Source organism: Coloeus monedula, assembly GCF_965178545.1.
Source record: "Coloeus monedula genome assembly, chromosome: 3".
Lineage (NCBI taxonomy): Eukaryota > Metazoa > Chordata > Aves > Passeriformes > Corvidae > Coloeus > Coloeus monedula.
In genome coordinates, this window is record NC_138783.1 from 50,114,108 (window position 1) to 50,129,438 (window position 15,331).

The 15,331-nt window shown below is 42.4% G+C and overlaps 1 protein-coding gene across 4 annotated transcripts in view; it reads right to left on the bottom strand.

Annotated features, from left to right (window-relative positions):
- Positions 1-2,133: 2,133 nt before the first annotated feature.
- STARD13 (StAR related lipid transfer domain containing 13) overlaps positions 2,134-15,331 on the bottom strand; it is a 289,969-nt gene continuing 276,771 nt past the window's right edge. For all 4 annotated transcript variants that reach the window (XM_082278693.1, XM_082278692.1, XM_082278694.1 and 1 more), the window contains 6 exons: positions 12,717-12,924; positions 11,716-11,830; positions 10,744-10,965; positions 8,598-8,815; positions 5,376-5,552; positions 2,134-5,034 (listed from right to left, as the gene is read on the bottom strand). In XM_082278693.1, coding sequence (XP_082134819.1) covers positions 4,917-5,034; positions 5,376-5,552; positions 8,598-8,815; positions 10,744-10,965; positions 11,716-11,830; positions 12,717-12,924 — 1,058 coding nt within the window. In that variant the 3' untranslated portion in view covers positions 2,134-4,916. The remainder of the gene's footprint in view (positions 5,035-5,375; positions 5,553-8,597; positions 8,816-10,743; positions 10,966-11,715; positions 11,831-12,716; positions 12,925-15,331) is intronic.

Sequence of the window (15,331 nt, forward strand, 5' to 3'; positions counted from 1 at the left end):
GGGATTGCCCTGCTGGTGACTCATGCAAAGTGTTGTAGAGAGGATGGGTGCCCAGGAATTCAACACTACGAAGTCTGTGCACACCAGGAGCTGAAACATCAGTGCTGTTGGGGTTAAGACAACCTCGTTGCCCTGACATTGCTGCAGGTGGTGGGAGGGAGAAATGGGAATGAGAGCATATAACACAGTGGTTTTTTGCATGAAAGGATGGACTTCCGCAGCTGACCATCTCTGCCATGGCAGTCAACTGGAAAAAAGTGCTTCCTTTCAATCCAAATTTTAATACAGAGCTTTCTCAGAGTGGTGGGACATAAGGGTTTATCCCCTCCTAGATGGTCTCTCATAGCTGACTCTGCTCAGCATCCTGTTTTCTGAGACTGTATCTTTTAGTAAGTCAAGAGAGAGTTGGAAAGATACAGGCACATGACCTGGTTACAGCTGCAATAGAGTTAATTTTCTTTTTAATAGCTGGTACCGCGCTGTGTTTTGGATTCAGTACGGCAATAATGTTGGTAACACAGTGATGTTTTGATTGTTGCTAAGTAGTGCTCACCCTGTCAAGGACTTTTCAGTTTCCCATACTCTGCCAGTGAGGAGCTGCACAAGAAGCTGAGAGGGAACATGACAGCTGACCTGAACTGTCCAAAGAGATATTCCATACCACAGAACATCATGGCCAGTATGCAAACTGGGGGAGTTGGCTGGGAGAGGGAAATTGCTGTTCAGGGATGGGCTGGGCATCGGTCAGTGGGTGGTGAGCAACTGTATTGTGCATCATTTGAGTTTCTTGGGTTTCATTTATCTCTTTTTTATCCCCTTGTTGTTGTTAATAAGAGCAATAATAAAAATAATAATTGTTATTTATTGCTATCTCGGGCTCTGCAGCTTCTGTGCCGGAACGCGAGGTGCTGCGATCTTGCAAGAGCGTCTCGTTAGCGAAGCTGCTCGGCAGGACCAGCCACACTCTCACACACGTGTCCACACACAAACGCACGGACAGCTTCAGTAAGATGGGTCGGCAGCAAAGAGGCAGGAAGGGTCTCCGCTTAGAGTTCCACAGGAGCAGTTTATTGCTTCCACACTGTGAAGGATTCCAGGGACAAAGACGCGAACAATGGCTCAGGTTTAAATACGGGAATGGGGCAAGCACCAGGGAGCAATGGAGAAGCTCTGGGGGAGTGGCGAGGGGCAAAGGCCAATGCGGGGAACCTGGAGTGGAGAACTTTCTATGGCATGGGACATATAAGGTAGCAAGGGGGTGGGGTGGCCAGCGGCCAACCAGGGGAGCAGAACTGGGATGTATTAACATAGCAGGGCAAAGCATGCTGGGGGAAGTCTTTCTGGTCACCCCAACCTGGAGGATTTTCTGGTACCCGGGGCTGTCTCACCAGCAGACTCTCTCTGTCCCTTGTACTGTAGGGTTACCATCCTCCACAGTTATTAACAACAACAAACAGCAGCAACAACAACAATAATAATAATTTTGCTTTATTTCAATTATTAAACTATTCTTAACTCATTGGTTTTACCTTTTTCTGATTCCCTTCCCTATCCCTCCAGGTGGCGGGAGAGAGAATGGTAGTTAGTTGCCAGCTGGGCTTATACCACAACACCCATCCAAAGGAACATTTAATACATCTGTAGAATGTGTAAGACAAACCAAAGAAATCACTGTCACGCCACTGCACCTTTTACCCTTTTGCAGTGGCTTGATGGATTTGAGATGGCTGATACCTGGCAATGTGAACCCAGCACTCACCCTCACAGCTCCAGTCACTCCTGTGAACCTAGACATAAATTATTGACAAGAACATAAATGCAGAAACATGGCTGAATTCAGTGGGAGTCAGAGGCCTAAACTGCTGAGGACCTGAATTTACCTTTGTCAAGCCTGGACTTGATGATCCTCGTGGGTCCCTTCTGTGAATCTGCTAGGGCAGCTTTCCTGGCTTAATGGCTTCTTTGAAAAACATAATCTTTGCCATGAAGCTCATGTATACATAAGGATACTACAAGCTAAGTATAATGGACAACAACATCATTTGAGCCTGCAGTCATTACTGACGTCCTACACCAGAACAGTTTCGTGTACAGCAGGTTGCAATAAAGAAAGCAAGGGCTTAAATGCAGCATTTCTTGAGCTAACGGATGAAAAAAGAGCACACAATTCTTTAGTGTATGCAAATTTATTCAACTCTGCAATTATTTATTTACAACTAATGACTGATACCAACAGATGAGGTAAAAATATGAGGTATTGATATGAGTATAACATTTAAAAATGCAATTATCATAATGTATCAATGTAACAATACAAAATACTGTGGTAGCTGAATGGTAGACATGGCATAATGTGCATTTTGAAGAAATCTTATTTCAACAATACATGGCTTGGTGATGCCAGAAGCACATGATAGAGCTTCTGCAAGGGTAGGAAAATAACCCTGCCTTGCTAAACGTGGCAGGTGGCACAGGGCCCCTTCCAGCTGAGCAATGACTTCTCAGACAGAATGAAAACACTGTTCAGGTTTTCCCTTCTTTTCCTTAAGACATTATTTATTGCCAGACACTGCCATTCCCAGGGCTAGAAATTCTGTGCCTGTTAATGCTGAGGCACTGTTGTATTTATTTATGTAAACTAATGTAGCAGAAGTACTCTAATTGCTCATGTTTTGGAAAACAGTCGGCATGAAATCTGCTGCCATGGCCACAGGCATTTGGGAGGAGGTGCTGCTTTCTGGAATGGCATTCCCAGCTGAGGAGGCACTGTTTGCTCCTGGGAAGGCTGAGCCTGGGCAGTGGTGGTGCCCTGCAGCCAGCAGGTGACCATCAGACCCCACCACGGCCATGTAAGGGCCCCATGAGTGCTCCCCTGTCTGCAGGACTTAAAGCTCATAATAGCTGCACACTGCAACTACTGTTGGCCATAAACTCAAGGCAGGAGCTCCCAGGCAGCCAACATCCCTGATCCTAGGACTTGCCTGATAGAACATGGGTGACACAGCTCATGGGTGAAGATGACAGTGACTTTTTTGGAGTCCTGCTCCTTCGCAAGGACACCCTGGAGCACTGTGGGTCACCCTGGGTCACCCTGTCCACCCTGAGGTCCCCCAGTTGTGCTTCCTCAGATTGCAGGGCTGTCCCCTGCCAGCTCAGCCCTCATGTGTGTGCAGGATGGCACGTGGGGTCATGCTCTCGCAGCTGTCACCCAACACAGTCCCCTGCACAGCGCCCACAGCTGGGGCATGTCCAAAGCTCTGGCTTTGAAGAGACTTCCCCATTTACTGAATTGGGGCACAAAGCTGTAGCTTCATGTAGGAAATGTATCCTGCGTAATTGACCTCATACTAATCTTCCTGGATTTTGGTGGAAGGACTGAGCTGAAACATGGGCTATGAATGACTCCACTGGTTTATGCAGCAATAAATAAAGTCCAAGTGAACAAATATGATTAATGAAGAACAGTATTAGCAGGCTCGTACATTCTTATTGAGTCATAGATGTAATAACATTTTGGTCTTAGGTTAGTTAAAAACAAAATGGTGCCCTGCCTCAAAGGCAACGTCGACAAATTATTATTATTACTTTTAAAGCATTCTTCCATTAGCAAAATAATAGGTCCCTGAAAATGAAATTATATAATAGGCTTAAATGGCTCCTACTCCTCATAGTCCTAATCCTGCTCCCACCAATGCCTACAGAGGTGGGATCATGCAGATCAGTGCAATAGAAGATGAAAATGCTTGCTGTAATTATAAAAGCAATCTTTCCAAGAATAGCATTTATTTAGTTTTTTAAATCTCCAAGATGTGTTTAAAATCTTAAAAAAGCATAGTTATTTGTATAGTAAGAGTATTAAAATGCATGGTGTTCATCTGCACATCTTTGTGTCCACTGGATGTGGAAAACCTGCTTTGGATTAGCCATCTCTATGGGAGAAGGAAAGAACAACACAGAAACACTCAGAACCTAGACAAAATGCTTAAAAAAATAATTATTTTACAGCTTAATAACTTACCAGTCTGATTTCAGCCATCTCGGGACACACAGCGTTACCTTGTGCTCTCCGAGGATGGGAAGACCTGGAACACTGCACACAGTGAGGTTCTCTATTGACAGACACCAGTCATTAAGGCAGCAGGTAAGTTTTCAACACCTTCTACTGACACAATTCTGCAGCTGGACATAAATGGCCTCCACAGTGTCTGTCTCAGATGCATCTCCATGTATTTTATTTGGTGAGACTGATTCCCTCCTCATTATTTTTAAATGTACTGTAACCTCCTTCTTCCTTAGTTCCTGTAATTCTTCCTACATCTATTTCTAGGTACCTTCTCATAGCACACACAAACACAAAACATATTTGAGAACAGGAGTTTGTTATCACACGAATTATGCCTGGTAGCCCTGTGATAACAGCAAACACAGCTTAGGTAGCAGTGACACACTAAGAAACAAGTGACAGATCCACTTCAGGTCCAACTGATGCAAGTGATTTGCACTGAGTTATATACAAAATAATTAATTTATACATATACATATATATATAGATAGAATATTGATAAATATATACATACTGTACATTATTTATTTACAATTAAAATATGCTTCTTAGAAGCCTTTAAATACCAGAGTTATGTAACATACAAGTAATGGCAATAATCTGTTTTTAAAGTAATAAAAGCTCTCTGAAGAAATGTTTAGTTCAATAATCAAAATTAATACGGAGTGGATGTGAGGGAGGGGGGAAGGTGAAGTCTCCAGAATAAAAGTACTTTCCTATAAAATTCCTTTCTCAGCTTTGTATAGACCCAGGTCTGGCCAGATTTCTGCAGCTTAAATAAGACCTTTGCTTTCAGTATTCCTGTTCCCTGCCAGACCCTGATCTATGCTCACATGTTCCCAGGAACACTTCCTCAGATTTTTGTTTCTGGTCCCTCAGCAATCAGAGGTTGAAATGAGTTTCTGATCCTGGCAACTTCTGCTGCACACAGATGTCCAAAGCCTTTGTTGTACCACTCTGGGGAATGGCCTCTGCAGAAATGAAAAGAGAATTATTGAGAAACTCAAATACCCAAGAAATATACCCCACAGAAACGTGCTTGCAATGCTTCTGGCTCCCCACTGCCCATGGTAGTGGTGGAGACTTCAAATACTTGTAATTTTAAGTGTACTCTGAAGTTCTCCCTTGCAGTAATCAAATAAGCAGATTCTATTTCTAGGATCACATCATAACAGTGGTAGGCACTGAGTGGAGAAAAGAGTGAAGGAAAACTCCAAAGCAGCAAAGCTACCCTAACCATGCCCTCTGTTCCATGAGCCTGAGGGCTTTGTCCTGCTGAATGGACATTACTTTGTGCAAGTGGGATACTTACTTTAGGTCAATCCTGCAGATGTGGGTCAGCCTGGCTTTTCCTGAGCCACAGGGCTCTATCAAGTACTGGGAGTCCATCACTATGGCTCGTACGGCTCCCATGAGAGGAGCCTCTTCATGTTCCACAGAGATGGCAACCAGCATGCACATCCCCTTGGGCAAATCAGTCCTCCACGTCCTGCAGGAACATAGGCAAGACGGAATCACTTTAGCGATGAAACTTTTGGGCACATGAGTAAGAACCAGAATTAAAGTTACAGTTTGCTTGTCTGCCTGTCCTTGTTGCCTGCAATGCCAGTGGACCATCCTAGGAGTCCCTGGAGGAGTTTCATGTTCCAGGAGAAGTTTTGCTTCTCCACAGGAGCACTTTGTAACCATTATGTATTATAGGGCATGATAGAGCCTTTTGCAGTCAGACGGAAGTTTTGGAAAGGAGAAAGAGTGAGGATAAGCCATCCAGCAAAAGCTGAAACTGTGCATTGTACTCATGCAGATTTACAGAACAAGAAATGTAGTACAGCAGAAATCCTCACTACTACACAGAATATGTTTTAAGGGTGTCTGAATTAAAAACAAAATGTCCTTCCATTTTTTTTGCTCTCCCAAGTTTCTAGCCTCTCTTACATGCTGGAGAAGTTTTCCACCAAGTTCAGGAGACCTAGACTTAAATACTTAACATTTTTTTGTTGTTCTGTAAGCATTCTCTACTTGTTCTTATGTCTCACATCTTTCTTATCTCCACTGAATCTCAGAGGACAGGTCTGTGCTCTTTCCTATGCTGTGGGAAGAAATGAGAAATTCCCACTGTGCTGTGCAACATGCATCATCTTGCTGTGGATTGTCTGAGATAGGGATTATGCTTCCTTGGGAAGTATCGTATTTTAGCAGGTAAGCTCTCTCAAGGACTGTTGAAGCTTGGACTTCAGCAGATAATTTTAACATTCTACATTTTTCTTACATGAAACTGAGCTATTATTCAAGACACTGCAGGAAGATACTAACCAGAAGGTTTTACATGTGCCTGGGCATTAATAAAATTGATGAGCTATCTTGGCAGATGAAACACATGGGAGAAGGAAATCGCAGCTGAGATCCAGTATGAGAAATGCTGAACCATCTCCTGCGAGTGCTTGCACAGTGTTTAGATATTGCCCACGTAATTTTGCTAACTACCCAGCACTACCTGGGCCATTTGGGATGTGGAAAGTTCTACATCCCAGAGATTTCAGAAGACTAATGTTTCCTGCTCCCAATCAGATAGATTTAGGCCAGTTTAAGCAGTTCTTTAAATGCCTTACAGTAGTAATATCAGGCATGGCACCTAACTCACCCAAATGCTGTCATACTTAATGAACATTAAACACTTGTGGATTCTTCAATAAAAGTGATGCCTGTGCAGGGCAGCTGAGAGCTGTGTCATATCCCAGGCATATGAAACATTTCCCCTCTCCTCTTACCATCAGAGTCTTCTCTGGGGAGCCTAATCCCCTTGTTATGACTGTCACATTGAAAAAAAAGGGACCAACTAAGTTGATCCTTTCACAGCCCAGTGTTTGACTGAGAAGGAGAAAATTGCCATCTGTTAAAATATATTTATTCATGTCCCCAGAGATGTATTATAATTTCACTGTTCCCTTCCCACCAATCGTAAGGTATCAAATGGACTGCGGCATTGCTGGCTAACCTTGCTCTAGACTTAATGATATCAATCAAAAGAGATAAACAACAGAATCTGACAGATCTGCCTGATGGCTGCTTTCAGCCCTTAAGAACCCACCAGGATTCATTCTTATGATATGTATTTCAGTCCTCGGGGGGCATTCTGCCTGGGTTAGTGAAAAGAACAAGAACTCGATAGCAGGATTTGCCTTTAACTGATGTGACTGCACAGCAGGTCTTTAAAGAACATAAACCACCACGAAACCTAATAGTGAACTAAGTGGCAAGTGAGAGGACCAAATTATGGTCATCAAAACCTCCCTGCCGCTCACAGACGATCTTCTCGGTGCCAAATTTATCAGTGCTTCAAGCTAATAACATTATATAAGAAGATTATTTATAAAATAATGATAGATATATAATTATATGAAATATAAAATATATATTTAATTATAAAATAATTAATTTAGCCCAGAATACTGTGGGAAAGCAAAGGAAATAGAGTAATGGGAGCATTGATTACAGAAAGCATTTTTTAAATCTTCCCCTAAGAGTTCCAATAATTCTTCCCCCGTACCAACAATGTCTGTGTGTTGTCATCTTCTAAGAGACTACTAAAGTTCATAAAAGGGATGTACTTTCATAATTATATTTTGTTTGGCTCATCTTTTTCTTTCAATCTTCATTCCTTTTAATACAATTCTGACTCACTGGAGTACTTCCTTTGTCAAAACTGCTTTGTATTTCTCTGGCACATCATTTCAATCAAAGAAAGCAGGGACCAAAAATGGGAATGCACAAAATCATCCTGAAATAAATAACTGTGGGACTGACCCTGTAAGTGAAATATGTCAGCAGCTCCACAATAGCTCCTAGCAAGCAAAGGCCAGGATTTCAAAGGCAGAAGGTGCATAAGAGGGTTATTTTTTTTGACTGTTCTGTACGGGCAGATAGACAATGGCAGAACTGGGATTGAATGTGGAATATTGATACACAGCTATACATTTATTTGAGAGAAATCATCCCCTGGAAGATAGAATACAAATCTACTGCCTCTTTCTGTTCATTTCCACACTAGGATTTTTATGGATCAGCATTTCTTTGTTTACAAAGACTCCAACTGAAATTTTGAGATAATAACTTATATAGACACTGTATAACAGCCTTAGCTTAAAAGCACCACTATCTTCTCTTCTAAACATTTGGCTCTTAAACATCAAACATTCCCCAGAGAACAGCAAAAGCAGCGTAAAAAACAGTTGGGTTCTATTTGCACTGTTTTGACAACAAACAAAGCTAAGAGAGAAGAGCAGCTATTATCAGACATCTGTTCTGAGGAAGAAATTATATTTATGGCCTTAGGAGTATGTGCTGCTCAAATTACATCAGAGAAAAGGTCAGCATGCTCTAGGTGTTTGACTAATTCAGTTTGAGAAATCAACACTGCTGCCCAGAAGTAGAGTTCCTGGAGAGCAATTGCACAGATGTGAAGACTGAGATAAGTCCAGATCTTCCTTTGTGCGCTGCAGGAGGCAAAGGGACCAGAGAACTGCCCTCAGCTTACCTGAGAACAACAAAGTCTCGGACCGGGTGAGGAGCCATGCTGTTCAAAACATACTGGTAAACTTCTGTCTGCTTGTCCAGGCTCTCAACCACCTTCCACTGCAAGAAGTCCTCGTCCCAGAGGTGACGTTCTCTCAGCACTCGGTTCAGGACAACTGATGGGGGGGCTTCAACTTCAACCGAGGCTTTCCAAAGCCTTAGTGGGTTCCCATCGCCAACCTGAAGTAACCAAGAACACAAATCCCCCATATGCCTGTGTTCAGCAGACAATAACTGAAGGCAAAATCTCAATATGTGTGTTTGACTTCAGCTTAAGAGCATTCCTATTTCCCTGCTAATCATTACTATTATTGCTATTGCTGCTGCTCTACTAGTCCTGCATGGAAATCTGAAGTGATTCATTACTTTGCTCTCACAACAGAATATATCTGGACTAGCTCCTGTAGTGCCAGTGAGGTTCTGCACTACTTCTGGTGTGACAGACACTTTTTCAAGTCCAAACATCCTAAGTATTATGACAAATATGTGTCTGCAGAAGTAAAAAGAGATGAGAGACTGAAACCCTGGGCTGAAATAAATAAACTACCTTAGGCAATCTTATACACTATCTGGGACTGAGGGTCCATTAACCCTCCTGGTTAAGTCAGGGGGAGCAGAACATATGCTAATTCAGTCGTGTCAGGTACACAGATGTTTGCTCCTCAAAATAGCTGCAAGGAAGTATTGGGAAAACACCTTTCAAAGAGCACAGACTGATTTCTAGCTCCTCCTTGCTCACAGATTGTGTTTCTTGAAATGCCTCCACAGCTTGCAGTAAGGGGAGCAGAAAGTGCTGGGCTGTGCACAAGGTGACTATCCTAGATTGCACACATACAGCTTTTCTGCATGGTTTTGGGGCATTATTGCCTATTTCAGGCAGTAAACAAGTTAACTGTAATCACTGGATCTTGCAAGCCTGGCTTTTCTAACCCCTCCCTACCCTATCATTTTCATATACAAGTGTGAGTACTTCAGAAACCTCTAGGACCTCCCACAGACCCAGGACTGTTTACCCAGAAACTCAGCTTCCACACCTCCTACCTTAAATTATTTCATGTTGTTGTAATTCTTTCTCCCCAAAGGTTTCAGCTCCCCATTTCCCCCATTTCCCCGGCCCTGGAGCCCCAGACTCCCAATCCCCTCTTTAGTCTCACAGGTCCTTGACCACTGGCTGCACAGGCCTCTATTCCCTCTCTCCCATCTCCCACATCCTGCTCCCACCTGAGCCTTGTTACTTTGTCCCCAGCCTCCCACAGTCCCTCTCTGGAGAGGTCACTCACAGAAGCTGGCTACAAACCACAGTAACTGTGGTTTCTTTGCCCTGACAGAAGCATTGCACTTTCTCAGGTTGGGGTAATGCTGCCTCCTGCCCCCTCACCATCCAGATCCCACATTCCTCCCAGTTCCCTCCTCCTGCCTAATTAGTGCCAGACAACCCACAATCCATCCCCTCCTCTAGCTAGCTGCTGCTGGTTCGGAGACCCCTCTGTTTTGCTATTGCATTTCCAGCAGCCCTGAACTCCACTGTCTGCAGGGACCTTGCAGCACCCTCTGCCTTGCTGCAGTGGTCTGGCTTTCCCTGAAGAAGTGATGGAGCCTGAAACAAATTCAGAAATTTTAATAAAAGCTGCAGTATCAAAAATCCACTTGAAAAAGGACAAAAGGATCAGGGATAAAACTGGTAATATGGTTTGCCTGCTTAATAAAGCATTGGAGAACCTGAAGAAGTTCTGTGATTACTTGTGTTCTAGCTGTGTTCTCCAAACTGCTGGCAAACATCAAGAACTTGTCAGAAACTTTGCATGCCTCCAGTCAAAGAGCTTCCCCAGGTAATGTTCTCTGTTGTTTAACATCTCAGCTCACTGTTGTGTTGTTTGCTGTGTCACTTACTTGACCCAGCTTGCTTGTGTGCCTTTTTCTGGAATCTCATACTTGAATTACTGTTGTATTACATTTTTAACTGCTTTTAGTAATCTTTTTAAAAATAAAAAAGAGCGTTTGCCAAAAAGAAGGGTGTGCGTTTTGCCATGCAACGTCAGGGTGCCCCATAGCTGAGCTGCATTTTGCTTTGGTTTCTTTGCTGCTTCTTCTATGTATCCCCAAATTACCTTTTTGTAGGCGAGTTCTGTGTTCTCTACACTGGAACATGTGACCCATCCTTTGAATTTCTCTTTTGCTTCTTTCTGGAGATTCTGCATAAGAGTTTCCAGGTACATCTGATAGTTCCCTCCTTCCTCATCCACTTGTTTCCCAAGCTCGTCCAGGGTAGGAGAATGCACTTCTGCATCAACATAGGAGTTTCGGGATTGGGTGATCATCTCGTGTGGGACCTGCCACAGAAGGGAAGGAAAACACACAGGGATGATCTCCTGCTGAGAACTTTTCCTGAAGGCAATGTGTTCTTAGGCTGATGGACCATTCAGCATCCAATTGCATGAGCCTATGATCTGTAAAATGCATACCAATTTCTGTCTTTATGCAAGATGAAACATCAAAGTAGTCTAATGAAACAGCCCATGGCTCAGAACAGCACTCCTCATGCAGAACCATGTTAGACTGATCAACTGGATGTCAATACACCCCTATTACCCCTTTAGCCCTCAGAAATATTGCCTTCTGGGAAAGGCAGATATGAGCATTTGCTCTACTCCAGCTGCAGTGTAAGTAGCTGCAGGAATGACTGCAATTCTCTGTGTGACTTTTACTTTATTGCACGACACACAGAAATAAAGTGTATGAACAATTATTTTTAAGATTAATAAGTTTTAATTGAGGCATTAAAAGCATTGTAATAAAATTTTACACTAGCAGATTTTGATTTGAATTAAACTAAAATTTCTTAATCCAATGGTTTGGGTTGAAAACTGTTACAGAATAATTACCCTGCATCTTTTGAATAGTAAAAGAGAACTGCCATAAAGAAATGAGATAACTAAACTTTAGATGAAGCAAGTTTACAAGTAAGTGAGGCACCAATCTCTGAGCTAACACAAGACAGAAAATGTAAGCATAAACATAAATACTTCAAAGGGTGATGCATTATGTGGCCATGAATAATGCTGTTTGAGTCTGTCACTCACCTCAAAAAGTTTGTTGCATTCCATTATCATGTGAGCAAGGCCCTGAGTAGCTGCCAGGTTTTCACTGAGGTCCTTCTGATCTGGCTTCCCTGTTGCATATTTTTTCTGTATTACTCTGTAATTGAATTCAGTATCTCAGGTAAAGAGCTGAATATTTTTAATATGAAAGCAAAAAGCAGCACGATGCTTCCAACACCAAAGAGAAAAAACCCTATCTTTAGTTTCTATTTATCACCAAGACTGCTCAAACTGTTGGGCCATTTTTAAAAGAAAAATGTTTACCTAAAACATTGTTGAGCCAAAGGTAAAAGCAGGAAAGGTTATACATATCCTGCATGATGTGTTGTACATTTTGAAATAGATTTTTAACAGACATGATGTAAAGTGGTTTACATTGCTCCTGCTTAAAGCACTTGCTCAGACATGGGTTATACATGTACTTGACCAAGAATCTCAGTATTCCGAACCAGATGGGAGGGAAAAAGAGTCAAGAGGGACCACTAATGTTTAGCCTGGCTATGCTCTGTTTAGTCTACACTCAGCATGTTACAGTTTTAATGTGGCCTGAAATAAACCCTGTTTCCGAATGGCAGAATGTAGACAGTAAACTGAAAGTGAAAAAACCCATTCATTGAAAATCTACGTATCAAAATCCTCTAAAATATGGTTGATCTTTGACTTCAACCAGAGCAAAATCAAGCCCTTTTCCTTCACAGAAGGAAACTGCAAAACATGCAAAACTCACTAGTGCCCCATTGAAAATTCAGCATGAAAAGCAGGCACTGCATATTCACAACAGACAGCCAGAAATGCCTGCTGGGCTTGTGAAAACAAGTGTGCTTCTGGCTCTGCAGCAGGGGTTTTCCCCTCTTACTGAAGCCATGCCCTGTTTAATGTGTGCTGGAAAGCAGATGATTTGAAAAATTTTGTCCTGCATACCACTGAAAGCATCACTCGGTATTAAGGATGGGACTATGTATAATGCTGAGAAGAAAACATACCTTGGTGAGCTTTCTTTCTTCACTATATTGAGATGGAAGAGGGAAGGGGCCAGACAAACAGCGATGTTCATGGGAGTCATCTGATTTTCCTCCACGGAGGTGACGTCGCTGAGGAAGCAGAGCAGAGTCTGCAGAACCTCCCTGTTCTCGTCAGCCATGAGCATGATGGCAGCCTGCACTGCCTGCAGCCGCTGCTCCTTGGGGACGTCTGGGAATGAGCAAGTGACGTTCAGGGGGTCAGTTGTGAGATCAGATAAGGGGCTGGAAAGATAAAGTTACCACAGACATTCACAGTCCCCTCAAGTGTTCCACAAACCACGCAGATGTGGTGCTTAGGGACATGCTTCAGTGGTAGACCTGGCAGTGTTAAGTTAATGGTTGAATCTTAGAGGTCTTTCCTGACCTTAATGATGGCTTTGTGAAGAGGCAGATGACAGGGGACCAAGGGGAAAAGATCAGCTGCCTTCTGGACAGCTCAGTTTTGCTCGTCCACCAAGCACAGCTTCCCTCTCCAGGGTTTGGAATTTCTCTGTTTGTTTGAAGGGCTGCTCCCAAGAAACACACTGGACTTATTTAAAGTTTATGAAGGGAGAATAGTACTCAGTACTCATAGCTTTAAATGGTATTTTTCAGGTTTTCTTTGTCCCCTGGCAAGACAGAAGTTTAAAAGTCTTACGGAAGTTTCGGGAACACTTACATTTGTGTCATAAATCATAAAAGAGTTTAATGAAAGAAGCAATGGATATGCTTAAATAGCACCTCAGACAGTTTCATTTCTAAAACCACCATAAGTTCTCTCAGTTTGGACTTCGAGTCCTCCTCTGGGTATTACATACTCTCTCTATAATCGAATGGAAGAAGAACAAAAGCAGATTTACAGTAGAGGGAACAGCCAGCTTTTAAGATTTGACTGCTAGCCTTGTACAAGCACTTTATTTTAAAAGCTTTCAGACATGAATGACAAAATGAACACAGCCCAACACTTCTAAAGTTTCTAAAAGCAGCAAGACCAGGTTTTTCTGAGAAGTCAGAGGAGCCTTTGCTAAATCCATGCAATGTGTCTTTTCTTCCCACAACACCTCCTGGTAATCCCTCCCTTCCCTTTATTGTTGCTCTAATGGGTCTGGTACATGAAGCAGAAGATCAGCCAGTGCTTCAAGTCACAGGTAAATATTAGGCAACTGAGAGTTTTAGGGAAATGGAAATAGTTTCATCAATGCTATGCTATATAGACTACTACACTAATCATCTCATTCCAAATCCTATGTGTTAACAGCAATTCAAGCCATTCTGGATATATGAAAAAGGTCTTGGATATATGAAAAATATCTTCAGGGAGTACCAGAAAATCAGAAATCCCCTGCCAATATACTAGGAAAGAAAAAATTCTTCCTAACTTCACATTAACAATTTGTTAAACAGAATGAAGGGTAAGAAAAACTCTCAGCTAGAGATTAGTTTAATTGCAGACGTTATGAAATACAATTGGCATCCCAGCAATTTTCAACATTTTTCTTTCTGTGAAACGAGTTTTGTCAGTACTGTCTGAAACAGAAAAATATATTTGTTGTTGGCCACATGGAAAAAAACCCCACTGCTACTCATTCTTAATCCAAACAATATTTTCTGGTGTCTACAGAGCCTGTCTTTTCTTGTTCCTACCTTGGTTTAAAGACACTCATCCTCAAGTCTTTCTGAAATCCTTTAAACTCCTCGTGCATTTTAAGAACATCTTTCCTAGCTCATTTCTTTCCCCCTCTGACCAGAGTAAAGAGAAGTTCTTCAGACTTCCCACTGCAGTACCACGCAGACATTACAGAGTCAGCTTATGTCTCTCTTTACATTTTTTGTTGGCTGGTATCAGTGGTTCCCTGTTCAGTCTCACTTCTTGGAAAAGAGGAGCCCTTCTGGCTACAGAGCTGCTTATACTGACGACCCACCTAAGACATGGAAAGGGGGTAATTTACTTGCAATCTCTTCTGTGCAAAGATGGGACATGCCCAGTTTTCATCAAGCAATAGTTTAAAGGTGATTTGTTTCCAAGGACATGCAGAACATGTCTTTGTAGTGGATAATCTCCTCCTTGGCCATTTGCCCATGGAAATGATCACAACTGCCATTTTATTAGCAGCCAGAATTCCTGTTGTTGTCCTGAACAAGCTTATTAATGTGTATGTGGGCAGACAACTTGTGAGCAGGAAAGAAGGGGAAATGATGGTCCAGGGCTAGGCACCAACTCTTGCTGTTAACTTATGTCCCAAGACATTGCGTACAGCCAAACCCACTAAACTTATTGGCAGTGCTGTCTCTCACATGCAGAATCCCAGCACTCTCTACCAGCTACAGACACTGTGATGGTAAATTCATTAGTGACTGTGTGCCACAGACAGATTTTTACAGTAAAGGGAAGCAACAGAAGTATCTGAGATTCTTAAGCACTGGGATTATATGGAGTTTTAAAATGGCTTTCTATTGTTTTGGCAGCTGAAATGTCTGCCAGTGAAAAGACTAGACACACTTCTCTTTAGTGCTTCCAATTATTTGGCTTAGGCTGGCTGCATCTGCCAGAGTGCTGGCTGACTGGCCTTCATAATGGACATTGTCAGGAAAAAAAC